This window comes from Trachypithecus francoisi, unplaced genomic scaffold, assembly GCF_009764315.1.
Source record: "Trachypithecus francoisi isolate TF-2019V2 unplaced genomic scaffold, Tfra_2.0 Lachesis_group5, whole genome shotgun sequence".
Lineage (NCBI taxonomy): Eukaryota > Metazoa > Chordata > Mammalia > Primates > Cercopithecidae > Trachypithecus > Trachypithecus francoisi.
Window position 1 is genome coordinate 36,868,193 of NW_022681470.1, and position 27,152 is coordinate 36,895,344.

The 27,152-nt window shown below is 47.0% G+C and overlaps 1 protein-coding gene across 2 annotated transcripts in view; it reads left to right on the forward strand.

Moving 5' to 3' along the window:
* Positions 1 to 14,017: 14,017 nt before the first annotated feature.
* The window catches only part of QSOX1 (quiescin sulfhydryl oxidase 1), a 44,425-nt gene continuing 31,290 nt past the window's right edge, over positions 14,018 to 27,152 (forward strand). The window contains exons 1-2 of one of the 2 annotated variants that reach the window (XM_033196377.1): positions 14,018 to 14,383; positions 24,743 to 24,843. In XM_033196377.1, coding sequence (XP_033052268.1) covers positions 14,119 to 14,383; positions 24,743 to 24,843 — 366 coding nt within the window. In that variant the 5' untranslated portion in view covers positions 14,018 to 14,118. The remainder of the gene's footprint in view (positions 14,384 to 24,742; positions 24,844 to 27,152) is intronic. The other variant, XM_033196378.1, reaches the window with a different exon arrangement.

Below are 27,152 nucleotides of genomic sequence, written 5' to 3' on the forward strand. Positions count from 1 at the left end.
TGGAGAAATTATCCTGGATATGTCAGTGTGCCCAATCTAACCACCCGATTCTTTACAAATACACAAGGCAGCAGTGAGTGTCAGAGAGATGTGATGATGGAAGGGCCCAGAAGATGTGAAACACGAGGAAGGCTTGACCCACCACTGCCAGCTCTCAAGATGGAGAAGCCAAAAATTCAGGTGGCCTCTAGAAACTGGGCACGGCCCTCAGCTGACAGCCAGCCCAGACACAGGACCTCAGTCCTTCAGTCGCAAGGACTGAATTCTTCTAATAGGCCAAATGAGGAAGGAAATGGATTTGCCCTTAGAACCTCTGGCAAATAATCTAACTCTGCCAATACTCTGATTTTAGCCCAGTGAGCCCCATGTTGGATTTCTGAACTACAGAACTGTAAAATAATAAATCTGCATCATTGTAAGCCACAAAATCTGTAGTAATCTGTTATTGCAGCAAGCCAATGAATGTATGTAGTTTAAACTAAAAGTTGAAGGAAGAACGCGTTTCAGGAAGGAGGGGGCCATCAGCTGTGTCACAAGCTGCTGAGAGGTTGAGTCAGAGGAAGACAGACATAACCTTCGAATGGGGCAACACAGAGACTGCCGCTGACCTCAACCAGCAGTTTCAGTGGAATGGTAAGGTCGGAATGCAGACAGGCGTGGGGCAGGCTGTGGAGGTCAGGGTGAAGATGCAGTGAAGACAGACAATCCTTGTCAAGTTTTGAAGAGGAGGGAGGAAATGGGGCAGTATCTGGAGAAGGGTGTATGTTCATACAAGAGTTCTGCTTTGTTTTAGTGAGAGACGAAGAGCAGGCTATTTGCTGAAGGAATTGACCTTTTGGGGAGAAAAAGTGAGATTTGCGAGTGGGGTTGGGGGGTCAGCAGCAAAGTGGGACCCAGAGCACAGGTGGAGGGGCTGGTGTTGATGGGAGGACGGGGCAGGAGGGATGAAGGAAGATGAGTCCTGGCTCAAGGTGGCCTCTAGCTTGACGGTGGGAGGAAAAGGGGTTCCAGTCTAATGGCTTCTATTTTGTCATCACAGTGACAGAATTGAGGTCTTATGTGAAGGTGCAAGGGGGAAGAAAGCATGCTGGAGGCTTCAGGAGTGAGAAAAGGGTATAAACTGGCTCACCCTGGAGCCTGGGAAGCAGCCTGATGATAGAAGTGGAGCAGCGCTGCCCCAGGAGGGAACCAGCCTCTGCTGTCTCTTTCTCCTTCCTGGCGCGGGCCTGGGGGTGGTCTGCTGGGTTCAGGTTGGGCTGTGGAATATGTTCTTACTCACTAGGCAGGTAACCCGAGCAGTTTTTCTAGCCTTGGTCTCTTCACCACCATCATCTTAGTCAAGCTTGCCCCGCCTACTTCCATCAAAGGAGGCAGCAAGTGCTGCATGGACAGTCAGGCGCTGTCTGAGTGGGGGTCATGGTTTTTTCCTTATGGATGGGGTCCATCCTGTAATAGCTGGCCAGTGAGGAGATCCCCAGCAGGCCGGAGATGAGCGGGGAGGGAGCACATCTGTCTAGCTCACAGCAGTGGTCATCTGTCTAGCTCGCAGCAGTGGTCATCTGTCTAGCTCGCAGCAGTGGCCTCTGCCTTCTGAGATAGCTTCCTTCCTAAGCACAAGCAGTAACTTCCACCTCCACCCGGTCCCCAAGAGGCCTGACAGATTCTCAGCCTGGGTTTGCTTTCCTGGAGCAATAGTCATATGAATCCACATCGAGGCTTGGTCTCCATGGGGTGCTCCTCCGGCCATAGTGTCTGCAGCTGTCATCTGGCTAGATGAAGGAAAAACAGGGCCTGATGCTGTCCTGCCACTTGCTGAATGTCACCCTCCAGGGTAGCCCAAGAAGAAGCAATAAGTCTTCCAATGTGAGTTCCCTGTAAAAGCTCTTTGGTGACGTAGGGCCTTTTGTGTATTTGATTTGGGAAGGGGCAACTTTACAAAAATTAGATAAGCTGTGCAGGTGGCTCATGCCTCTAATCCCAGGACTCCGGACAGCCAAAGGTGGGCGGATTACTTGAGCCCAGGAGTTTAAAACTAGCCTGAGCAACATAACAAGCCCCCACCTCTACAAAAAAATTTTAAAATCAGCCAAGCCTGGTAGCCTGTGCCTGTGGTCCCAGCTACTCAAGAGGATGAGGTAGAAGGATCACCTGAGTCTGGGAGGGCAAGGCTATAGTTGGCTGTAATTGTGCCACTATACTCCAGCCTGGGCAACAGAGCAGAACCCCATCTAGAAACAAAACAAAACAAAAATAGATCAATAAGCCTCACTGTGACCAAAGAGAGGTGGTGTTCTCCCAATGAAAAGCAGGAGTCAGGGAGCTCAAGGACTTTGTACAGGATCAAACAGAGGTCAGCTGAGGACCGGGGAATCCAATTAGTTCGACTTGACTCCAAGTTCATGTTTGATTCTACCATACGAAACTGCTTCCCTGGATCCAACCAGCCTGCCTGCTTCCCACCAAAGGGAAGAGGAGGGAAGGAGCCAACATTTACCAAGCGCTCGCTTACCAGGGGTCCTGCTCTTTGCAGGACATGGTGAGAGAAGGAGCACCCCAAGATGGCCGAGAACCTCTCAGTCTAATAATGACAGAGGCTGTTTCATGATTAACCCCTGCCAACCCGAGGTCTATGGGAAGCAGGTATGCTCTCACTGAGAGCCATGCTGAGTTCAACATGTCATCCTGGTCACCAAAGATAAAAGGATCAGGAAAATAACAACAGAAGTAGATAGTACATTCTCCTCTGCAAATACCTTCTCTCCTCCTCCTCCTCTCAGTCTCCTAACGCCATTTTCTCCCGAAATGGAAAATAGGAGATAAAACTATCTCTTTCATTCTCCTATTTGATCCCTACAACCTTATCCCTCCCAGTGGTGGTCACTGCCCACTTTGGTCTGCACAGCCCCCACGTGACCGCTTCCTCTGGTAGCAGTACGCCTTCCTTACTCCAAACATACAGTACTAGTGAAGGCTGCCAATCACAGTGCTTACCCTCCTACCTACAGGAATGAGCACACTGCCCCGGATGAGCCACCTCCCTGACTACAGCGACTGATCTAGGCATGAACACATAACCCAAGCCTGGCCAATCAGTTCCCCCCAGTGTTTTTCTAACTAGGGTCAGCAGAGAAGCTCTGTCTTTTCTCTCTGACCTCAAAAATGAAAGCGTGTGACCAGAGTTCTAGCCTTCTGGAAGCAGCTGGGCTGAGAGAATGAAGCCAAAGTACAGAGACTAGAAGTGCAGAGAGGAAAGATGGTGTCACAGCCTTCCCCTACCCTCTATTTGACTCTTTGAGGCAATCGATTCCCCTTTCCTCCTCAGTTAGTTCAATTTAACATCTTTTTGAGTGTAACTGAGAGTCCTGTCTAAGACACTCCTTTATACAGACAAATCCCAGAATCTCAGGTAGCCCCATCAGCTGGCAGGAGGCTCAACTTTTGTTCCCCAGTCTGACACGCCCTTGAAGTTCTCTTGCTTCCTCCTTAGCTTCCCCCTCCACAGTGGCTCCAGCACAGATCTCTGAACCAAATGCTCAGAGCTCTGAACCAAATATTCATGTTAGCACTGTTAAGACAGGGTAGGTTATGAAAGAACTCACTAAAATCCTGAGGAGTAACAGCAAGGAAACAAACAACATGAGTTAACAAATGTATAAAACTGACAAGATGATAGAGAAGTCTTCAGCTAGATTACTCTGGGGCCTGCGGGCCTATTCTACCTCATGAGCTGTCTGAAAATTGCTTTATTGTCATCCTGAAGATGTGGCAAAATATTTTAGCAATCCAGTCTGGATTCCTGGCTTCCTAACTATGAGTCTGATCCCACATAGAGGACATGGTTTAAAAAATTAACTAATTAAAAAAATTAAAATGTAGCAAACTAAATTGATCTATAAATATAATGCAATCCCAATCAAAATCTCAATAGACTTCCTATTTTTTAAAAGAAGCCAATAAGCTGATTCTAAAATTCATATGGAAATACTAAGAACTAGAGTAGCCAAAACAATTCAAAAAAGAGGAATAAAACTAGGGGATTGCCACCAATTAACATAAAGAATTACAGGCCAGGCACAGTGGCTCACGTCTGTGATCCCAGCACTTTGGGAGGCCGGGGAGGGTGGATCACCTGAGATCAGGAGTTTGAGACCAGCCTGGCCAACATGGCAAAAACCCATCTCTACTAAAAATACAAAAATTAGCCAGGTGTGGTGGTGCGTGCCTGTAATCCCAGCTACTGGGGAGGCTGAGGCAGGAGAATTGCTTGAACCCAGGAGACGGAAGTTGCCGTGAGCTCAGACTGCGCCACTGTACTCCAGCCTGGGCAACAAGAATGAAACTCTGTCTCTAAAAAAAAAATATATATATATATATATATCTCCAGCAATTCCACTCCTAGTAATATACCCAAGTGGACTGAAATATATGTTCATACAAAAACACATACACAAACGTTCATAGCAGCATTATTTATATAGCCAAAAGGTGAAAACAACTCAACTAATAAAACTCAATGGAATGTTATTGGGTCACTTAAAGGAGTGAAATGCTGATACGTGCTCCAACAGGGATAACCCTCAAAAATATTATGCTAAGTAAAAGCATGCAAACACAAAAGGCTACATATTCTAAGATTCCATTTACATGAAATGTCCCTAATAGGCAAATCCATAGACACAGAAATTAGGTTAGTGGTTTTCTTTTTTTTTTTTTTTTGAGATGGAGTCTCGCTCTGTCACCCAGGCTGGAGTGCAGTGGCCGGATCTCAGCTCACTGCAAGCTCCGCCTCCCGGGTTTACGCCATTCTCCTGCCTCAGCCTCCCAAGTAGCTGGGACTACAGGCACCTGCCACCAGGCCCGGGTAGTTTTTTGTATTTTTTAGTAGAGACGGGGTTTCACCAGGTTAGCCAGGATGGTCTCGATCTCCTGACCTCGTGATCCGCCCGTCTCGGCCTCCCAAAGTGCTGGGATTACAGGCTTGAGCCACCGCGCCTGGCCAGGTTAGTGGTTTTCAAGGGCCAACGGGAAGTGGGGAGTAACTGCTAACCTATTAGCAATTTTGGAGTCATAAAAATGTTCTGAAGTTAGATAATGATGACAGTGGCACAACTTTGTGAATATACTAAAAATCACTGAATTGTATACTTTAAAGGGGTAAATTTCATGGTATATAAATTTTGTCTCATTAAAAGACTTACTATGAAGCTATAGTAATCAAGGCAGTGTGATACCAGCACAAGGATACCATATGTGTCACATACACACGTATTTTAGTTGAACAGAACTGTGTCTAGAAATAGATTCACACATATATGGTAAACTATTTTTTGAGAAATCTGCCAAGGCAGTTCCACAAGGAAAAGATAGTCCTTTCAATAAATGTTGCTAAGACAATTGGATATTTCTTTGGAGATAAATGAACTTTGACCCTTACCCTCATACACAAAAATTAACTTGATATGAATCAAAGACCTAAATGTAAGAGTTAAAACTATAAAATTTATAAAAGAAAACATACAAGAAAAGGCTGGGCATGGTGGCTCATGCCTGTAATCCCAGCACTTTGGGAAGCTGAGGCAGGTGGATCACTTGAGGTCAGGAGTTCGAGACCAGCCTGGTCAACATGGTGAAACCTCATCTCTACTAAAAACACACAAATTAGCCAGGCATGGTGGCGTGTGCCTGTAATCCCAGCTACTTGGGAGGCTGAGGCAGAAGAATCACTTGAATGCGGGAGGTGGAGTTTGCAGTGAGTCGAGATTGAGCCACTGTACTCCAGCCTGGGCGACAGAGCAAGACTGTCTCAAAAAAGAAGGAAGAAAATGAATACACAAGCTATTGACTGATAGAAAATGTTTGCAAAACATACATCGGACAAAGGATTTGCATCCAGCATATATATATGTAAATATAAGTACATACATACCTATACATACAGAACTCTTATAACTCAGTAATAAGACAACCAACTTTTTAAAAGGAGCAAAATATTTCAACAGATACTTTACACACACACACAAATATTTAAGAATAGCCATGAAAAGATGTTTAACTGTTAGTTATCAGGGAAAGGCAAATTACAACCTAAATGAGATGTACTACCCACCTACCAGAACGATTAACACTCAACTAAAGACTGACACCACCAAATATTGGCAAGCATGTTGTGCGTCCAGAACTCTCCTACATTGTTGGCAGGAATATAAAGTGGCATAATAACCTCAAGAAAAGGTCTGATGATTCCTTTTTTTCTTTTTGATGGGGTGTCCCTGTGCCACCCAGGCTGGAGTGCAGTGGCATGATTTCAGCTCACTGCAACCTCTACCTCCCGGAGTTCTAGTGATCCTCCCACCTCAGCCTCCTGAGTAGCTGGATACAGGAATGCGTCACCACACCCAGCTAATTTCTTATATTTTTAGTAGAGATGGGATTTCACTATGTTGGTCAGGCTGGTCTCAAACTCTTGACCTCAGGTGATCGGCCCACCTCGGCCTCCCAAAGTGCTGGGATTATAGCTGCAAGCCACCACGCCCAGCCAAATACTAAATATACACCAAACCTATGACCCAGAGACTCCACTCCTAGGTATGTTTGCAAGATAAATAAAAACAAAGGTACATACAAAAAGACTTGTACAAGAATATTCACAACTGCTTTACTGATAATAGCCCCAAACTGGAAACAACCCAGTGTCCATCAACAGGAGAACAGACAAACTGTGGCATATTTATAGGATGGAATACTATCTAATAAAAAAGAATTACTAGAAAATTACTGCATCAATTTCTGAATAAGTTAAACATAGAGTTACCATTTAATTTTTAATTCAGCAATTCCTTGCCTAGGAATATGCCCAAGAGAACTGAAACATGCATTCAGAAAAGAAAACCTTGTACATGAACGTTCATAGCAGCATTATTCATAACAGTCAAAAGGTAGAGACAATCCAGATACCCAGTAGCTGATGAACGGATAAACGATGTTTAACTTTTCAAGGAACTCCAACAAAAAGAATTTCATCTCAGCCAGGAACAGTGGCAAACACCTGTAATCCAGCATCTTGGGAGGCTGAGGTGGGCAGATCACTTGAGCCCAGGAGTTCAAGGTCAGCCTGGGCAACATGGCAAGACCCTGTCCCTACAGAAAATACAAAAATAGCCAGGCACGGTGTTGTGCACATGCAGTCCCAACTACTCAGGAGGCTGAGGCAGGAAGATCACTTGACCCCAGGAAACTGAGGCTGCAGTGAGCTGAGGTCATGCCACTGCACTCCGGACAATAGAGCAAAACCCTGTATCAATCTCAAACTTACGCTTCACAGAAATAGCCACATGCAAAAGGTAACGCAGGTCAGTGCTCGCCTGGGGCTGGGGTGATGGTGGCAATAGACTTCAAAGTTCATGGGGGGAATGATATGGGATACAGAAATGTTCTACATATATATATATGTATATATAATATACACATATAAATATATAACATATGTAATATATAAATATATGTAAGAGAGTGTGTATATATATATATATATATATATATATTTTTTTTTTTTTTTGAGATGGAGTTTTGCTTTCATCGCCCAGGCTGGAATGTAATGGTGTAATCTTGGCTCATTGCAACCTCCACCTCCCAGGTTCAAGCAATTCTCCTGCCTCAGCCTCCCAAGTAGCTGGGATTATAGGCTTGCATCACCATGCCCAGCTAATTTGGGTATTTTTAGTAGAGATGGGGTTTCACCATGTTGGCCAGGCTGGTCTCAAACTCCTGACCTCAGGTGATCCACCTGCCTTGGCCTCCCAAAGTGCTGGGATTACAGGAGTGAGCCACCGAGCCCAGCCTGATCTACATTTTGATTGCACTGTTGGTTATATAGGTATGCACATTTCTCAAAACACATGGAAATGTGAACTTAAAGTGGGTGAATTTTACTGTATGTAAATTATACATTAATAAAGTTGATTTTTAAAAGTAATATATGGGCATGAAAACATTTTTTAATGAAACAGAGTCAGAAAATTAAAATTTTCCTTCTTTACACAACCTCCCCCAAAGATAACACAAGGTGATGCCAGTTAAGTTCAATGCCTTAAAAAGTCTCTGTATTCCACCTATTCATTCCCCTCTCTCCATCACTGTATTTTTAAAAGAAACATTTAATATTTTAAAAATTGGAAAAATAGAAAACTGCTTTCCAGGCCAGGCACAGTGACTCACGCCTGTAATCCCAGCACTTTGGGAGGCTGAGATGGAGATGGGCAGATCACTTAAGGTCAGGAGTTTGAGACCAGCCTGGCCAACATGGCAAAACCTCATCTCTACTAAAAATACAAAAGTTAGCTGGGCGTGGTGGTGCACATCTGTAATCCCAGCTGCTCATGAGGCTGAGGCATGAGAATTGCTTGAACCCCAGAGGCAGAGGTTGTAGTCAGCCAATATTGTGCCACTGCACTCCAGCCTAGGCAACTGACACTCTGTCCCCCCCAAAAAAAAAAAAAAGAAAGAAAGAAAAAGAAAAGAAAAGAAAACTGCTTTTCACCACCCTTGTACTGAAACTCTGTCAGGCATCTAGACTAGGCTAGGGACTAGTAATGGGAACCACTAGTAGAGCCAGAGCTGAACACACAACAATCACCACAGCACTCATAGATAGGAATTACACATTTAAAATGACTGCTTACCCATTTTACAGATGAGGGAACTGAAGCTCAGAGAGTTGCCAAGGACTGAGACCCAAATATCCTGACCTCAAAGACCAAGTGTTCATCTACCATACCCCAGCATCTACCACGAGAGTTAAACTGGTGGCTCTGGGGAAGAAGGAGGGTGACCCCAACCTAGCTTCAGTTGACTGCCCTCTTTCAACTTGTCCCTGCTCCTCCCACCCTTCTCCCTCCACACACACATTGAATGCAGCTTCTAACATGTACTGATAACATTATTACCTTCTCTTCAGGGAAATTCTGAGAATGCTCTTGTTATTTAAAAAGTTGATAAATTCTGTCCTTTTGCAGTCATAGTGTTGTATAGTATCTTATTTAGAGTTGTAGGTATTTATCTGTTATAGAGGAACTGCCGTATACACCCTTAAGTCACGGCAGGCAATATTCCAAATTAGAACATCTACTCCAGAAGCTTAAAGTTCCCCCAAATAAATCTTATCATACCATCACAATGTTGCCAAGGTCCCCAGAAATCTTCTCTGGGGAAGGCTAGCACCCTGTATCCTAGCAAATCAACAATGTGGCCTTCCTGCCTCTGACTTTAGGCCTCGTTTGATGATTTTCAGGTTCCCAAAAGGCCTCATCCCTGATATTAAGCTAAAGACCACAGACAACAAGGTCTTCTTGAGTCTATAGTCTCGTACCTTCATTCTGCTCTAAATAATTAGCTCTGTGTGTCTGTGTGGTGTGTGTGTGTGAGGGGCGGGGGAGTACCTACGCCCTTTGAGTTGCCATCAGGTGACCCAGGGACCAGGGAAGGTTGACCCGAACATGGGAGTCTGCCCCACATATCCCTTTCACAGATGTCCCCTTCTCAATACTTCTATGACTGTATTGGAAAGCCTGGCAAAAATGGCTCTACCATTACCTTGGTAAATGGCCTTGAGCAAGACACTCCACTTTTCTGGGCCTCAGTTTCCTCCACAGATACAGACTAGGGCAATTAGACCAAGTGTGAATAGGAAAGGATGAGGTGCTGGGAAGGAATCTCTGGTACTCTCTTCCTCCGGCTTGCTTTCTCTAGTGGTCAGATAGATTTCTACCCCCAACTCCTACTCAGGAGACTCACAGAAGGATGTTCAGGGATTTCTGTGTTTTCCATTCTTATTTCTTTTTTTTTTTTTTTTTTGAGACGGAGTCTTGCTCTGTCACCGGGGCTGGAGTGCAGTGGCCGGATCTCAGCTCACTGCAAGCTCCGCCTCCGGGTTCACGCCATTCTCCTGCCTCAGCCTCCCGAGTAGCTGGGACTACAGACGCCGCCACCTCGCCCGGCTAGTTTTTTGTATTTTTTAGTAGAGACGGGGTTTCACAGTGTTCGCCAGGATGGTCTCGATCTCCTGACCTCGTGATCCGCCCGCCTCGGCCTCCCAAAGTGCTGGGATTACAGGCTTGAGCCACCGCGCCCGGCCTCCATTCTTATTTCTAAGGCCTTGAAGGGCCCAAATTTGGGGACCCTGTACTAGGTACATTATTCTCCACCCTCCACTGTCCTGCCTTTTGTCTTGGAAGCCAACTTCTACAAGCTATATAAAGAGGGCATATTCACCCTCTGGTTTTGATTGGGTTTGACCAATGGGAGACAATGGCAAGAAACTGGAGGATTGGAGGAAAAAAAAGTGGAAGTCATACTCTCCCAGTGCCTCCCTGTGTTTCTGGCAGTGGTGGCATTGCGTGGTTGCAACAAAAGTTGGGCAGCCCCTCTCCCTCACTTCCTGCGGTCACTGGTTTTCATCACAAAGTTCCCTCCCTTTCTCTGCTGTGGTCCAGGAGTGCTAGAAAGGCTTTTTGCTGTTGCCAGTCCCTAGATTAGTTTCCTCTGCCCTGCACACACCCCTGTGAATAGTCCTTCCAGTAAACCCTTTTCAGTAGACCCTTGGAATGTGCCTTCTCTTTCCTGCCATATCTAACCGATACAGACTCTTGCTATTTTTCTTCCAACTTTCAGAATTAGGGTTCTAACTGCTCCCAGCTGTGGAAAGGTTCATCTGGAAGACCTAGAGTTTTGAAGGGACAACGCAAGGGTCTCTTCTCTGCCTCCAGCTGCATACATCTTCTCTGATCCTTGGTGCAAATGATTAAGGGGAAAGTCATCTAATGCTACTGGGTGACGTATTTTACCAAACACTCTTCTATTGCTCACTATAATTATGTGAATTGATATAAGCCGCATTCCTCTCACAGTCTATTTCATTTTTGGGTGGCAGACTTCCAAATTCCCTCTCCTTTATTCATGTATAACACATGAATGATTCACAAGTGGGAAAGTCAACAGGGCCCCTTCCGCTTCAGTCCCCATCTGTAAAAATGGTTTATCAACCTCATGTTGAGAGTTGGTATAATATCAACCTCGGATTGAGGGTTGGTGTGAGGACTAAATGAGTACCAGCTGTAAATGCTTAGAGCAGCAGGTGCAAAGTGCTAGCTCATACTATGAGTATTTGCTCATCTGATTCATCTCGGCCCCCTTTCCTACAATTTATATGTAGGAAGGCGGAAAAGGGGACTTGCGTAGGAATTTCTAAGTGCTCCCTCCAGCTTCCGGGGCTTTCCTCAGCACACCTTCCTCTCTCAACACCCATTCCTGAGTAGATTTCCTTTTCCGCAACCTTCTCATCCCAGGAAGTTCCAGGAAGGGCAAGAAGGGCAAGTTCTGATTCTTATGTTTTCTGCTCTTAATTCTAAACCAGTGATTGTCAAATAGAGGCCTAGGGAGCCCCACTGACCACAGAAAGTGGGTTTTGCTCTAGGTTGTATCTTTGTTACTGCTCTTATCTGTTTAAGTTCCAAGATTCTGTTTGAATAAAGGTTTCCAAGACTTTAAAGAGTTGAAAATCCCTCTTCTGATGAAATACAGAAACCCCAGACTTTAAAACTCTCAGTCCTAAACCTCTTTGGCACCACTGCCAACAAACTTTTCTCTATTCAAATAGTTTGTATTCTTTTCCATTTCTGATGCTCTGAAACAGATATTCAAACAAGCAAGTCTTTGTGTATTTATCTGGGGTGTCTTTCTCAGGCATTCAGCATGTTCGGTAGACATTGTCTCCTTAATTTCTAGGCCCATGAGAAAGATAACTACAACACCGTTTAACAATAGAGGCATTTGAAGGTACCAGACTTGACTGGAACCTGATCCAGCCGCTGCAGTACTTCCAACCCATGGAATCCAACGTTACTAGAGGACTGTCCACTCTGGTCCCAGAGGCTGCTAGGAGTGAGAAAAGTTGGACAGCAGAAGCTGTACAGGGACTGAGTCCCGGGGAGGAGTACCTAGCAACTGGAATTGGCTGGGTCATGGGAAGGAGAGTCAGCAAGGTACTAACACTCCAGTTAGTTAACACATAATTCTTTATGCAGCTTAAGACTTTGGGAAGACAGAATATGAACACATGAAGGTAGTAAAAACTCCAACCTCTGGACCACTTCCTGGAATGCTCCTAACCCAGACTCCCACAAGGCTTCCTCAAATGTTACCTCTTTAGAACTGCCTTAAGACTGGGGCAAGAGGAGCTCCAGTCTAGGACTCTGAGCACCTGATTCTCTTCCGTCCATGTTCCTTTACATACAGCAAGAAGCCCACGGGCCAACGGGATGTACTCACTGAAAGCTCTTGCCCCTCTCCCCTTTTTATAGCATACTGTGAGTACCTGGGACCCTAGAACCCAGTGCTCCAATAGCAACAGGTCACCAGCTACAGGCTGCATCAGCCTTTCCCAAGGTCTAGTCCTCCTGAGGAGCAAGCGGTGGTCAAGGGGAGGCTATTTGTAGGAGGTGTGGACAAAACTCTGATGTGCAGTTGTATTTGTTATAGGTGTGGGCACAAGGCCATTTGAAGTATGGGACAGTGCTGGGGTGCCAAGAGAAGAAGGAAGGCTGAGGGCCAAGGACATGTTCCCCCTCCAAAGCACTGCATTCGAGGGCATATCTCAGAAGGGTCCAAGAATCCTAAACTTAAATGTGGCTTTCCAGATTATGATGAAAGTATACATGTCAAGATAAAAAGATAGGAATTTTGCATTACAGTTTAATTTGTAGTTTTAAAATATGTAGACATAATATGTGGGCCTCCATTTGTACTACTGACTCAATTCTTGCAAATATTAAAGGTAGACCTGTCCCTGATCTTCGTGTATAAAATAGCACCTCCTCTGCCACTCTATTCTTACCCTAGTCTACATTCTTCATAACATTGGTCACCATCTGATTTACATTTACTTATGTATCATCTCTTTACCCCTACTGGAATGCAAGTTCCACGTCCCTAGAGTCTGTATTTTGTTTATTGTCTTATCCTTATACCTAAACAAGTGCCTGGCATGACACCCTTCAGTAAAACTTGAATAAATGAATAACAAATCTAGGTTCAAAGCTCTTACAGGTGAAGGGGGCTAACCCGGCCGACACAAAGGAAAAATATCACCGTGACAACCCTCTGAGGAGCACCTTCTCCCCTTAAAATAACTCACTCAAAACAGTGGAGCTGCAAAGGTAACCAGGGAAAATCCATTAACACCTTAGTGCCCATCAACACCAGGTGAGTTGTTCAGGCTACCTGCGACAGGGATATGTGAGTCAGCGTGGAGAGTTCTGAGTGGGCTGAAGAGTTGGATGTGGGGGATCCGGGCTGCCGGGAACCCCGAATCTTGGAATCGCCCTAACAACCTTATGAAGGTGGCCAGATGTGGGTCCTGAGGAAACTGATTCCACGGCAACGGCCCGCCAACCCAGCACACCCCACAGTAGAGAAGGGGCTTCTGATCCATGAGTAGAGCCCCTCAAATGATGTTCCCCTTTAGATGGTCACGGACATCAGCAGGGGTGGGTGCATCTGATCCTGTGGGGTCTTGGTGGTCGCAGACCACGCGTCCCTCTTCTCTCCCACCTGCATCTAATTCACAACGTCTCATCGCTTTGCGGGAGCCCAGGAACTGCCCTAAAACAGCAGAAATCCGGGTCGTCAATTCCAACGGACTCCTCTTCCGTTGGATACGGGGGCCGTGACAGGCCAAACAACCTCCGCGAGGGCCCCGCAGCCACTGCTCAGCGGACGCTCCATTCCTTTCCTTGGGGATGGAGCTCCAGGGACTGGACTGTACACCTCGCCTCCTGGGGCCTGAGGCGGGAACCCGGCTTGCGCAGCTCTGAGGCCTCGGCGGACCGCGAAAGGATGGCTCACCGCCCGGCCTCGGCCAGCCCGGGCAGCAAGCTCAGCCCCTCCCGCTCCTGGGCCCAGGCGCGGCCTGAGGGGCGGGGCGGGGGTTGGGGGGACGGGGTGGGCCACGGAGTGCTCAGGGGCGGGGCCACGTGTCTCCTCCTTGCGGGCGGAGGCAGGCGGTGCCGCGGCGCCGGGACCCGACTCATCCGGTACTTGCGTGTGGTGGTGAGCGCAGCGCCGAGGATGGGGAGGTGCGGCCGCGGCTCCGAGCCGCTGTCGTCCCTGCTGCTGCTGCTACTGTTGCTGCTCGCGGTTCCCGGCGCTGGCGCAGCCCCGCGCTCGGCGCTCTACTCGCCTTCCGACCCGCTGACGCTGCTGCAGGCGGACACGGTGCGCGGCGCGGTGCTGGGCTCTCGCGGCGCTTGGGCCGTGGAGTTCTTCGCCTCCTGGTGCGGCCACTGCATCGCCTTCGCCCCGACGTGGAAGGCGCTGGCTGAAGACGTCAAAGGTGAGAAGCGGCGGCGGCCCGCTCCCCCTTGCCCGCCGCCCCGACCCCTCCACCTGCCCCGCGGGCAGCCTCTTACTCCGGGAGCACGTCCCTCTTCCAGTCACCTCCGCCCACCTCTTCCTCTCCGCGCATCCCGCGACCCCCACCTTCATGTTTCTCATCTCCATTTTTGGCTCCCGCTCCCTTGCCTTTTGCTCTTGGCCCTCATCCCGAGCTTCTCTCCCCTCTCCGCGGCCTGGTCCCCCAGACCTGCCCTGCTTGCCCGGTTCGTCCCCCGGCAGGTTACTGCCTCCTCCCCAGAGAAGGGTCTCCTTTGTTCCTTTCTCCGCATGGTCCGCTGACACCTTACGGCTTCCTGGTCCAGCCTTGTGGCAGTCCTCTTCCTCTCGTCCAGGGACCCATGTTGCTTTCCTGCCAGGTTCCTTAGCTGCTGTGGGTCAGTGCTGGGGAGAAAAGGGAACGGGCATTCATTTTGCCTCCCCACCACCTTTCTCCACTCCCTCGACTGGTTGACCCAGGTGGTACATACACTTCCTTTCTCATTTTTGTCTTTGATAGAGGTATCTCTGTTCTGGGCCTCTCCTGACCTGCCGCCTCCAGCTCCTTAGCTTCCGGGCCACATCCTCTGTCTTCCCCCGCTCAGACCCTAATGTTTTAACCCCATGCACCCAGAGGCCTTTGGTGCATGTTTGGTTCTTGCTCCGTGTTCCCAATCACTGGTTGGGGCATCAAAACTGTATTTCCTGGATTCCAAGACATCAACTGTGAGACACACTGTTCATTTTGTGACAGCCCAAGGGGTAGAAGGATAGGAAAAAACCACTATATGTATAGAGACTTTAAGGGGAACTCTATTACAGAAATGCTAAAATTTTGAAAAACTTAAGACTTAGAGTCGAGGAAATATGGTAATAATAGTAATTAATATTTACGGAGCACCTATCATTTCAGGCACCTTACTAAGTACTGGGCATACATTGTCTCATAGTTTCCTTTCCGCAATTTAAAGATTCCTGTGGTGTCACACATCCACCTAACCCAGGTAGTGGGCATTTGGCGGGCAGGAGTGGTGTAGTGATAGTGATTTATTCTTGACTTGCTGCCTCTGAATGGAGCTACTTCCTGATTCTGGTGCTAGGTCGCTAGCACGGGCTCCTGCCCTGAAATAGTCACTGAATGAGAACTGTGGGCATCTTTGGAAATAGGCCTCTTTCTAGAGAAAGCGGAACTGGAACCATTGTTCCCCTTCTCTGCTGTCGGTATTTCTTGATAAACTCAACTCTTTGTGGTAGAATAGTGCCTTTGTAGATGTTAGCTTTCAGACTCACCCTCCTTCTTTCCTGAGCAGCTTGCAGATTGGTTTCTGAAGTGGCTAGATGGAACCATGCGTACATCTTTTAGCCATATGGTCCTGGAAAATTATTTTTAAAAGAAACTTATAAGCTGTTTTGACCTCCAGTTTACACTTGCCCACATACCTCACTGGTCCCATTAGCTGAACCAGCCTTTCTGAGCAGTGCTTCACACCATTTCAACACATTTGGTCAGGGGAGGAGTGATGTCAACACATCTGGTCAGGGGAGGAGGAAGAAAGAACACGGATCATGGAACTGGAACACCTAAGAGAAGGTAAATCTCAGGGGACATGGTGGGCATGAACATCATAAAAATTCCCTGATCACTTTCCACTTTGAGGCTACAAGAGGTGTTCAATGGCTGCAGATGGACTTAGTCTTGAATTTCTTCCTTCTTGAGAGTGCTGGAGGGAAAGATTAGCTTCCAGCTGACTCACATGTTTAGCCTCTTGCAATGCAGAGTTTTAGTTTTCCTATGAGTTGCATATCTAGATACTGACCCAGTCTGCTCCTGGATGAGGGTTAACACTTCCAAACGGTATTCCCCAGCGCATGGAGCCTTTCTTTAAAATAAGAAAGCGAAATCAGAATTTAACCTCTGAAAAGGAAATGGAAGGATCAAAGTCTGTGGGGATGATCCAGGGTAAATGGGAGGTGGGAGATTTCAGTGGAAGCTGGAGGTCTCCTGTGAGCCATTGGTGTGTCAGCCCTTGAGCCAGATGGTGTTGGGAGGGCACTGGCAGAATCTGCTGTCAGCCTGCAGTGAAGAATGTCCTCCACTCTAACCCAAAGGGGTATTCCCTGGTGAGGCCCTGCTGAGAAGCTCGGATTGGTCTCGCTTCATCTCTGTCCTGAGGTTTCTTGAGAAAGATTGGTTGTGGACCCGCAGAGGGCTGCTCTCATCCCACCCTGGGCTGTGTGAGTATGGCCCATGCTCTCTGCTGAGGACACCTGTATCTTGAGGCAGGAACAGAGACAGAGTGAAGGTCATGGGGAGAGAGAAGAATTTTGCAGCCATAGTTGGCTGGCTTCAGGCATTTAATCTGACTGAATAGGGTTCATTTCTTCAGTGACTAGGGCAGTAGATTCTCTAGGGCAGCTGCTGCCCTGGGGCAGAGCATGTGTTTCTGAGAACCTAGTTCACCCCCTTTCTATTACAGAGCAGCTCCCACCATATGTTTGGGAAATTGGTAGTATCCAATTTAGGCCTTCATTGCTATTCACTGGCTAATCAATCAGCAAATATTTGTCGAGTGATAAGCATTGTTTGCATTGCAGTTGGGGAAATGAACTACTCACAGAAGGAAAATTGGCAATTGTTACAAAGCTGTGTTTGAAAAAGGCCAAAGGAGTGGTTCAGCCATTTCTTGTAGGAACCCAGGGGAGGAAAGTCACAGAGGGCTAATCTAATCACCAAAGGCCTTCATGCCAGTAGTTATTTATTACACGCTTGCCTTATGCCAGCAGTTTGCTAAGGGCCTTCACAGGCCATTATTATGACAATCCTTACCCCGGAAAATATCTGAGCTATGGATATTGTCCTCCTCTTTTTTTTAAAACAGATAAGTAACTTGCCAGGTTTACACAGATGCTGGAGGAGGCCGTTGACTCCAGCTCTTTTTGGCTCTCTGGAGCCTGGGCAGGTAGAGAGGTGGGTGGAGAAGGAAGGATACTCCAGGTGGAAAAACAGTGTGTGCCGAGCTATGAAGGTGAGGTTCATAAGGCGTGTGTTTGAGTGACAGTGATCAGTGTTGGTTTTGCCCCCCTTCTCTTCCAGGGCACAGGCCACATCTGCTATGTGTACCTGTGATTCCCAGCACCAGAGCCTGGTACAGAGTAGGAGCCCACTGCACATTCATGGTGGCCAGTGGCCTAAGCCTCACAGGATTCCAAATGACAGTGTGAGTGTAGAACCTTCTGCTGGTGCCGTGGATCATCTTGACTCAGACTGGGGGTGTCAGCCAGGTGTGAGGGGTAGGGAAGGCATTTTGTCCATCCAGTGATGTCACTGCTCAGAAACTGTCAGCAAGGAGGAAGGAAAGCATGAGTTGGTGACCGCATAGTACTGACTAGCTGGACAGGGCATAAACCAACTCTGTGTCAGGAGAACTCCTGAAGACTTCGGTGTAGAGTCCAGAGCTGAGGGTTGGTAGCTTCTGGTCACTAGACCACCAGGTCTCGCTGGCTCTTTGTGGTTTGGGTACATCTGTGCCTCTGCCTTCATGGAAGCCCAGACCCACTTAACACTTGGAGGCTGCATGTTTCTTATTAAGAGTTGTTTGCCATCCAGCACCTGAACGGTTGTCAGAGCTGGAAGGGGCATTAGAGATCATTCATCCTGGCCCTCGCTGATCCAGGAGGAAGCAGAGGTCCAGAGAGACATGTGGAGCTCACGGTGCTGCAGCCAGTTAAACTCCAAGCAAGGTTTCCTACTCCACCCAGTGCCTTCCCTGAACTTGTGAGTGGGGCAGGGGACGCTGCCCTTGACTCCAGACCAAGCCCCTGGTAGGGGCTCGGCTCAGCAGAATCCCCACAACACCCTCACCACAGGGCATCCTCTCACCCATCACTCCAAAATTTACAGCTGTCCAGCGTCTCTTGCCTTGCCACCCTTCCCCTCTCCATTAGTCCATTTATTCTGTTGTTGGTACAAAAATTACTCTGTTCAGAGCAATAATTGCACCAGGAAAAGGTTTTCTCCCCACTGGTAGAGCTGAACTGATACTAGTGATCATTTTGGTGTTGGGCATTTAAGTCACCTGACACTTCAGAAAGTCTCTATCACTCAACTCTGCATTGCTTTGACAGTAAAGCTTAAATGCAGCTTTGCTTTAACAATGGAGCACTCAGATAAGGACCTTCTCTATTCCAACTCCTGTTACTTGTCAGAAGACAAAATTACACCACATTCAAAAATCTTAACTGGCTTTTATTGTGATTCTAGAATCAGGCAACACCACATTCCCTCTTACAAAATGAGTATTCTGATGAGCTAAGCAGAGGAGTTTGGCTTTATAGACAGAAAAAGGCTGAAGAAAGCAGAAACAGATCAAAAATCAGATGGGTTATTTCGGTCCCTTTTAAAGGTTAAAGCAGAGGAGATTTCCTTATGTTGGCTGAAACTGGCTTGTTTGGAGATTTGACTGTTATCTCACTCTCTCCTGATTTCTTAGAAGGTCAGATCAACAGCTTAGTTTTGGCTTGGTGGCGTGGGACTTCAGCTTGAGGGACTCCATCGTGGTTTGGTCTCTTGGGCCTTGTGCAGGAGCTCAGTCCCAACCGATGGCCTCCTAGAAATATTTAACAATTCTCCCCTTTTGGTCAGGTTCTCACCTAGGTGAGAGTGTTACTAAAACAGGGCGTCAGCACTACTCTCAGTAATCATCATTTTGGGTTTTCAGTCTTAACACATCATTTATAGGTTAAGGTATCCTCATTATCACGTGTTACTTGGAGTTTTGATCATTCACACTGGAGAGAGACCATTTAGCATTCAGCAGATGGCTGCATAAAGACGTTTAAGACTTTTTGAGAGGATACAGTGTAACAGGGAAACTATAATGACTCTCCCCAGGATAATACTGAGAGTTTACAATATGCTGCTTAGCCATGGACCCATGAACCAAACCAGCTAGAATCGAAGAGATGAAAGAGTGAGCCAGATGAGGAATTTACCCTTTTTAACCAAGTACTATTTGTTCATTTTTTGCGACTGAGTCTCAATACCCTATGTATCTATCCATGTGCAACAAAAAGTGTCAGCAATTGCACCAATTCCCTGTTCAGCTGGTAGGTAGCATTTCTATTATCTAGCATCCCATGACTGGGTTAAATTAAAGCAGGGAGTAAGAACACATGGGTCTAAAAGTCTGACTCTATAAAAGGGACCACTAGTACAGTTTGAACAATAGTTGTGTTAGGGATGTTGTGGAAGTTACCCCCTGGGTGGACTAAAGGATCCCTTTGGTCATGTAAAGATCTGGGTTGAGCGTGACAAATCCAATATTTCATGAAGTTACCCCCAGAAGCCACTGATTGTGAAATTCTGACTACAGCATTATCCTGCCAGACGAAAAAAGGTAGACATAATCAAGGATAAAGTGGAAGACTTATTCCAGTGAATCTCTTGTTCAGATGTTTTGGGAAAGCATGAAATTGTCAACTTCTTGTCCTGGTTTGCAGTTTGATTGTCTCTAGTTATGGCATTGGGCATTTTGGTGAACTCTTTGTGTGGCTTACACATCAGGCATGAGACTTGTCCCTTGAAGTTGTTCAGCTTCTGCTTATAGGGCTTTAGGCACAGTACAGTTCTTGTTCTTAGTTGGAGAATTGTAGCTAGTTTTGGAAGAAACTGGAAGAATTCAGGATCCAATCCATCTTATAGGTAGATGGCAAAAACTTGAAAATGATCAACAAGGCTACAATCTAATAACAGGTGTACTATAGTTTTTCTTCAGGAACATATTTTTTCTCTCTGTAGTCACCCCCATTTCTACCAAAGATAATCAGGGTAAACGAGAGGCAGAGATCACAGTGAGCCGAGATCGCACCACTGCACTCCAGCCTGGATGACAGAGCAAGACTCCATCCAAAATAAAATAGAATAGAATAGAATAGTCAGGGTAAGACTAATTTGCTCGCAGAATATGTTTAGTCTCATCAAACTTGGCCTGATTATTTACATAAGTGTGGCAAGAATAGTGATTTTTTTTTTTTTTTTGAGACGGAGTCTCGCCCTGTCGCCCAGGCTGGAGTGCAGTGGCCGGATCTCAGCTCACTGCAAGCTCCACCTCCCGGGTTTACGCCATTCTCCTGCCTCAGCCTCCCGAGTAGCTGGAACTACCGGCGCCCGCCACCTCGCCCGGCTAGTTTTTTTGTATTTTTTTAGTAGAGACGGGGTTTCACCGTGTTCGCCAGGATGGTCTCGATCTCCTGACCTTGTGATCCGCCCGTCTCGGCCTCCCAAAGTGCTGGGATTACAGGCTTGAGCCATCGCGCCCGGCCAAGGATAGTGATTGATCACATAGGCTCTTCTTAAGTTTGCTTTGCTGGAACTTATCGATAGGAAATCTCAGATTGGACTTTTAACAACCTCTCAAGGCTAGGAAGCCAAACCAAGCCCAACTTTAGATTTCACCTGCAGTACCTGTAGATTCATCGTACGTATATTCTCAAGTATGGCATCACACTCAAAACCTCGGTAACATCACCAGTGTTTTCTATTGTATCCTGTTATAAAGAGAGCAGATGCTTATTGAACTTAGGCAAATAACAGTATTGCCATAAAAATAAGAATATTCACAAATAGTTTCTGAATTCCAGAGAGGTCTTACAGGGAGAAAATGTTTCCATTTTTGTTCACAAGAGTATACTTACCAACTTGCTGAAAACTATAGATAGCTTAAAAGAAAATAAGTGTTCTTAAATAAGGACAACAAAACGTTAGAAAGAACCAACAACGTTTTAAATTTAAAAACCATAACAACCCATAATTCTTCATTGGTTCATTTAGTCTCATGTAATTAATTCTTGTTCTGCTTGATCTTGGTTATCAGTTTTGCAGACCCATCAGTTTTTTCATTAGAGTTCTGGAAATTCTTTGCCAGTCCAATCATATTATCTCGAAGTTATCAGAAATGGTACTTATCAGAGACTTTTCCATGGATCTCCTTGAAGATGAAGCACTTTAGGATTATAGTTGCTTAGAAAAAAGCTTTTAGAAAAACAGAATAAAGCAATTAACTGTAGACAATAAGACTTAAAATGTTTGTGGTAAAGATCTGATGAGAGTTCATAATGACACAATTGACAAGGAAATTTGGTTATTTATTCCAAAGTTACTTCAAGTTCAGAAAGCCTTAATTTAGAATTTGATTTTGGGAAGTTTGTACAAAATGTCAAAGGTTTAAAATTAAAACACTTAATCAGGCTGGGCATGGTGGCTCATGATGGTAATCCCAACACTTTGGGAGGCTGAGGCAGGAGGATACCTTGAGCCTATGGGTTCGAGACCAGTCTGGGCAAAATAGGGAGACCCCATTTCTATAGAAAATGTTTTTAAAATTAGCCAGATGTGGTGGTGTGCACCTGTGGTCCCAGCTGCTTAAGCAGCTGAGATGGAGAATTACTTGAGCCCGGGGGTGGAGAACAAGTGAGCCACGATCGCACCACTGCACTCCAGCCTGGATGACATAGTGAGACTTTATCTCAAAACAAAAACAAAAAAGCAAAACAAAAAAAATCACTTGATCAAACTGGATCACAGGTCACTGTTAAGTCACAATCATTCATCTAACCAGAATGATAATTAAAAGACTTCAAAAGGAAAATACAGAATGTTACACTGTTGCAGAAAACAATCTTAGCTCCTTTATAGAGAGGACTCCATTTTCTTAGGTAATCAAAGACCTAATAAAGACAACATGAAGCACAGGGAATCATCTTGATAAAACAAAGGATCCTTCTTTCTTAGGATAATTACCTACAAGGTACAGAAAAACCCTTCACTATTTCCTTTTAACAACAGATCACTACTTCAAGAAAACCTTGTTTTAACAGAGAGGACCAAATTCTGATTTTTCATCAGTGTACTTTTGATATTAAGGCTCATTAAAAAAACACACAAAAACTATAAGTTAGCCCATTTGACCACACTTGAAGTTCTTTTCTCTTCACAACTTCCTTGTATCCGTTAGTTTGTCCTGTACTCTTCCTCTTTCTCATTGTGAAATAAACAGTCACTCTAGAACAAAATGACTCTTTTCCCCTTAATCAAGATACATCCTTATATTTTATGACTTCCTTTGTAAACCATGCCATACTTCCCTTGCATACAGAATTATGTCCCTTATTATTTCTAGTTTTAGTTGCTTATATTAATTAGTTTTTACTCCTTAGTAATAATCTTAATTTCTAGTGAAAACTAGCAAGCATTGTGAACTGTCTTCCATTAAAATTCGCCATTTCATAATTTCTAGAAACATGTTTCCTCAGCTTTTCGTGCTTATTACAGACCCAATCGTATTCTCTATGCCATACAAAAACAAGATGCCAAAGCATATATACTTTAAACTTATGTTCAGCAATTAATGTTTCAGTATTTTAATTTACTTGGAAATGTTATTTTATGAATATCTATGACTTAATTTAATGTAAAATAACTGTAAGAGGAGGCTGGATATGTGGACAGCGGCCAAATGAAGAACTGCCTTCTGGTTGTAGGTTTTCTTCTAAAGTTAGTTAGAGCCCCCAGAGACTGTTGAATAGAGATTGACATACTCAGATCCACAGAAAGAAAAGATCATTTGATGGCTAGAGAGGCCAGTGAGGGGTGGAGCACATTAGAACCTCACCAGGAGAGAAATAATATGTTGATGTTTCTCTAGAGGCCCTGCCATGAGAACCTGTGCTAGCTCATGGGACACAGAGGGTAGGTTGGAGGTAAGGTCAGTAAAAAACCAGATCATGGGTTCATGCCAACCTAGGACAGGCATGAGGAGATGGAGGTTTGAGTGGGGGAAGAGATTTCAGAGGGAGAGTGGACAGGATGTGGAGGCAGGTTGGGATCAGCAATCCATGGTAGGGGCAGAGGGATTGCATCCTGGGCCCGGCATGCAGCAGCCCTGACCATACCTGCCATATCAGGTAGGGTCAGAGGTCCTGCTGAAACTGTGACCATCAGGAATGTTTTTCAGATATTAGTGTTCTGTACGTAACGGGTGCTAGGTGGGCTGCCTTTGTAAATTCCATTCCCTGCCGCTGGGGCATGAGCTTCAAATGGGAGTTGCGTTTGCCACCAGGCAGGCCTCCTCCTCCTCTCATCTGTCCCAGAGATGCAGGTGGGTCCAGCTGCCACGGAGGTCATCCTGAGCCGTCCAGGCAAACACTCCCAGTCTGGCCCCTTCTTGCTCCCTTCTATTCTGGCTCCCATGCCTCCCAAAAACCCTCCTCTCCAGGCAGCATAGTCTTTGCCCATCCTCTCCTCCTCCACCTTGCTCAGGAAGTTCCCTGCCCACTGGACCGACGGTCTAGGTTCAGCTCTGTTTCCACCTTTCCTGTTGAGCCCATGCCTTGGTCTGCAGGGCCGGCCTCTCCTGGCTGGGTCCAAACTTGAGAGTTCTGTGCTGCATGATTTGGCCCCTGTCACTGCCCTCTCACGGCTTGTATGACTTCCTCTGTGCGCACCTTGGCTTCCAGCTGGAGCAGCCTCCATGTGGGTGGAACTTGGGTGGATGCTCACGGGGCACCTGACCGGGAATCTGAGCTCAGGAGAGCTGCCTGGTATATGAGCTTGTTTCTTCTCAGATCCTGGGCTGTGGCCCAGAATGGTGCCATTATTCTCTCTGCCAGTGTTTCAGCAGCCTTGTGACCTGGGGCCTGATGCAGGGGCAAGGTTAATTTGCCAGACTCTGGCCTCAAGGCTTCTTTCCCTGCAGTTCCTGGATTCCAGATGCTCTCATTTCTGGCTGGGGACCCAGTTCCTGATACCCTTTACCCCAGTCACTCAAGTCACTACCAGTACCTCTGGCCCCAGGAACCTTCCCCAAGGGTCCCGAGGAATTCCAAATCCCCTAAGGCATGTTCTCCACCCTTCTGGAACTGATCCCATTTAGGGCCCGAGGGACAGAGGCAATACCAGGGCTTTTCCCAGGGAGTGGGAGGCTGGGTGGGGGGCGGCGAGGAGCAGGGCAGACTCCTTCAACGTCTCTCATCCCCTATCCCTGGCCTCACATAGTAGTAATGGGGAAACAGATACCATTGTGAGGCAGTGTTACTTATGCTAATCATCCAAAACACAGGTTCCCTTTTGTGAGATGCTAGTGTAATGCAGACCAGCCGGAATATCTCAGAGGTCCTTTCCCAAGGAAGGTGTGACGTTTGTCATAAGAGCTTTGGGATTAGGTGCTGTGGGGTTGGCAGGGGTGAGGCATTGCACTGGGGGAGATGTGTAGGCAGAGGGGGTGCCAGCCCTTCTTATTTACCCTTGGGTTTTTTGTCTTTTCAGCCTGGAGGCCGGCCCTGAATCTCGCTGCCCTGGACTGTGCTGAGGAGACCAACAGCGCAGTCTGCAGAGACTTCAACATCCCTGGCTTCCCGACTGTGAGGGTGTGTGACTGACAGGAGGGGAAGGCAGGCTGGGCCTGCTTTGTTTCCCTTTATAAGGGAAAGGGGCCATGTGGGATGTGTCTGGATGGGCAGATTTCAGCTGCTCTGATTTGAGCTGGGAGGTGATCATCACTTGGGCTGGTGAGAGCTCCCAGCTCCCAAGGTCCTCTTCGATTGCTCTCCTTCCTGACCTCCAAGCCTTAGAGGTCTGATCTAACTCTATAAAACCAGGATTCAGGCTCTGACCCATCTGTGGGCAGGGTAAGACTCTAGGAGCCTAGTGGTCCCCCACAAAGGGACCCCAGACACTCTGGCAAGCCTCAGCCTCCTCAGGCAAATGCCTTGAACCACAAGTAGCTGAGAAGGGACCTGTCAGGATAGCTTCACCCCACTGTCAGAATGTCAGTGCCTCAGGCAGCAGGGATGCCCGGCACGGGAATTATCACACCCAAGGCATGAGGGCTCTGTCACCCCAGCTCTGGTGGAAAGTGGCACGAGATCTCTGATGATGGCTTACCTGCCAGCCTGCCCACCGCAGGGCATCAACAGCTTAATTAATGTCTGAACAGCTTCCAAGGCTCTCAAATAGGAGGCCTTGGATAGTCCAGGGCAGCAAGGCTGCTGCAATTATGGTGAGGGCCCTCCCCTGGGCTCAGGCCTGGCTCCAATCCAATTAGTTTCTTCCAGATTAGAGAAGCCAAATTCAAATCTCTGTCTGTGTATCACCAGCTATAAATAATACGTACCTTTCCACCAGAATGGCATCTAGAAAAGCAGTTTCCTCTGTAGCCATTAAGAATAATTAGGAAATGCCTTTGAAAGCTGAAATGCCAAGCATTGTCCCTGGAACAAGATACCTCTGAGCTGGGGGTGGGGGCGGCCAAGTTTCAAACAGAACTGTGAGGCAGAACACAGCTTAATTACCCCAGCAGCATCCATCTGGGAAGTAAGGCCGTGATTCCACCAGCAACGTCCAACTCTAACTCCATGTGACCTTTCTGTTCCTCAAGCCCAGTGCAACGCCCCCTGGACTCTCTCAGAGTTTCCACACCGAATAGAAGTCCCTTCCTAAACTGTTACCACATAGGGTCAGGGCCCCCCAGGCCCCAGGTTTAGCTGAGACCAGGTTAATCTCCGGACAGTGTGGTGAACCAACAGCTACTGCCACGCCATTGAAAAGTGGCAGCAGAGAGACTGCATGTCAATCATCCCTTTGAAATAAAAGGCCTTCCTGGCAGGGACATGGCGCTATCCTTGGCCCTAAGGTGTGTCATTGAAAATATTCAAACAAGGCACTCTGTTGCTTTGGCTGAACCAGGTGAGCAGCCCTGAGGGGGAAGCTGTGGGCAAATTAGTGTGGCAGCAGGAACTGTCATTCACAGGCTGATACTTTTCTCCCAGTGAGCATGGGGCACAGGGGTACAGCCACTGCCCAGCCCCCAGGGGAGGGGTTGACACTGGTACAGCAGCCAGGGCAGGATGACCGATTGGAGTTCTGTAGGGCCTGATACCTGGGCTTTCTGACTCTGCCTGGGAGAGGCTGGGCACAGCAGGGATGAAGGAGGTGGCCCAGGCCCAGCAGGTCAGAGGCTCCTCAGCGCCACCCCATGTCACGCAGCGCACGCAGCCTGGATGCCTCAGGTGAGAGTCACCATCTCCTAAACTGCCTGGCTGGCTGTGGGAGGGACTCTGGGAGGGCCCTCGCTGGGCTCCTCAGCCCTCCCCTGTCTCCAGACGGGCAGCACCTGGCAGGGCCAGTCTGGTAGTCATCTGTCCACAGACCAACACGGTGGCCTCCCCTGGCACAGCCTTTCCTGCCTCTCCTGAGGAACCTGCGGCTCAGTTTTGGCCGGGGGAGACCCAGTGCCCAGTCCATAGGCCAAGTGGCTTGAGCTGGCAGGTCCCTGCTCTGAGGTCCTATGCAGCAGCTCTCAAATAGTTTCTTACTGTGACCAGCCGTAAGCAGTACACATTTTTACATTGTGATCCCAAAGTTGGTATGTATCTATTATCACTAAAACACAAGTTTCAGATTAATTCTTACTAAGTGCAGTTAAACGGTGATATTTTCTGTTCTATTTTTTTTAATACAGCTGTGATTAAATACATTGATTTGACAGCTCATTACAAGGTTGTTTCTAGTGTTTGGAAAACACTACTCAAACAGATTCCAGTCTCCAGAGATTTGGGGCCATGAAGAGCCTAGGTGCCCTTGGGCATCGTGGCCAGATCCTTAGGTAGCCGAGCTGACCTGGGGACCGCTGGGGGCCAGAGACATAGCCCTGTTGCCCTGCCTGCTGCCCCCTGGG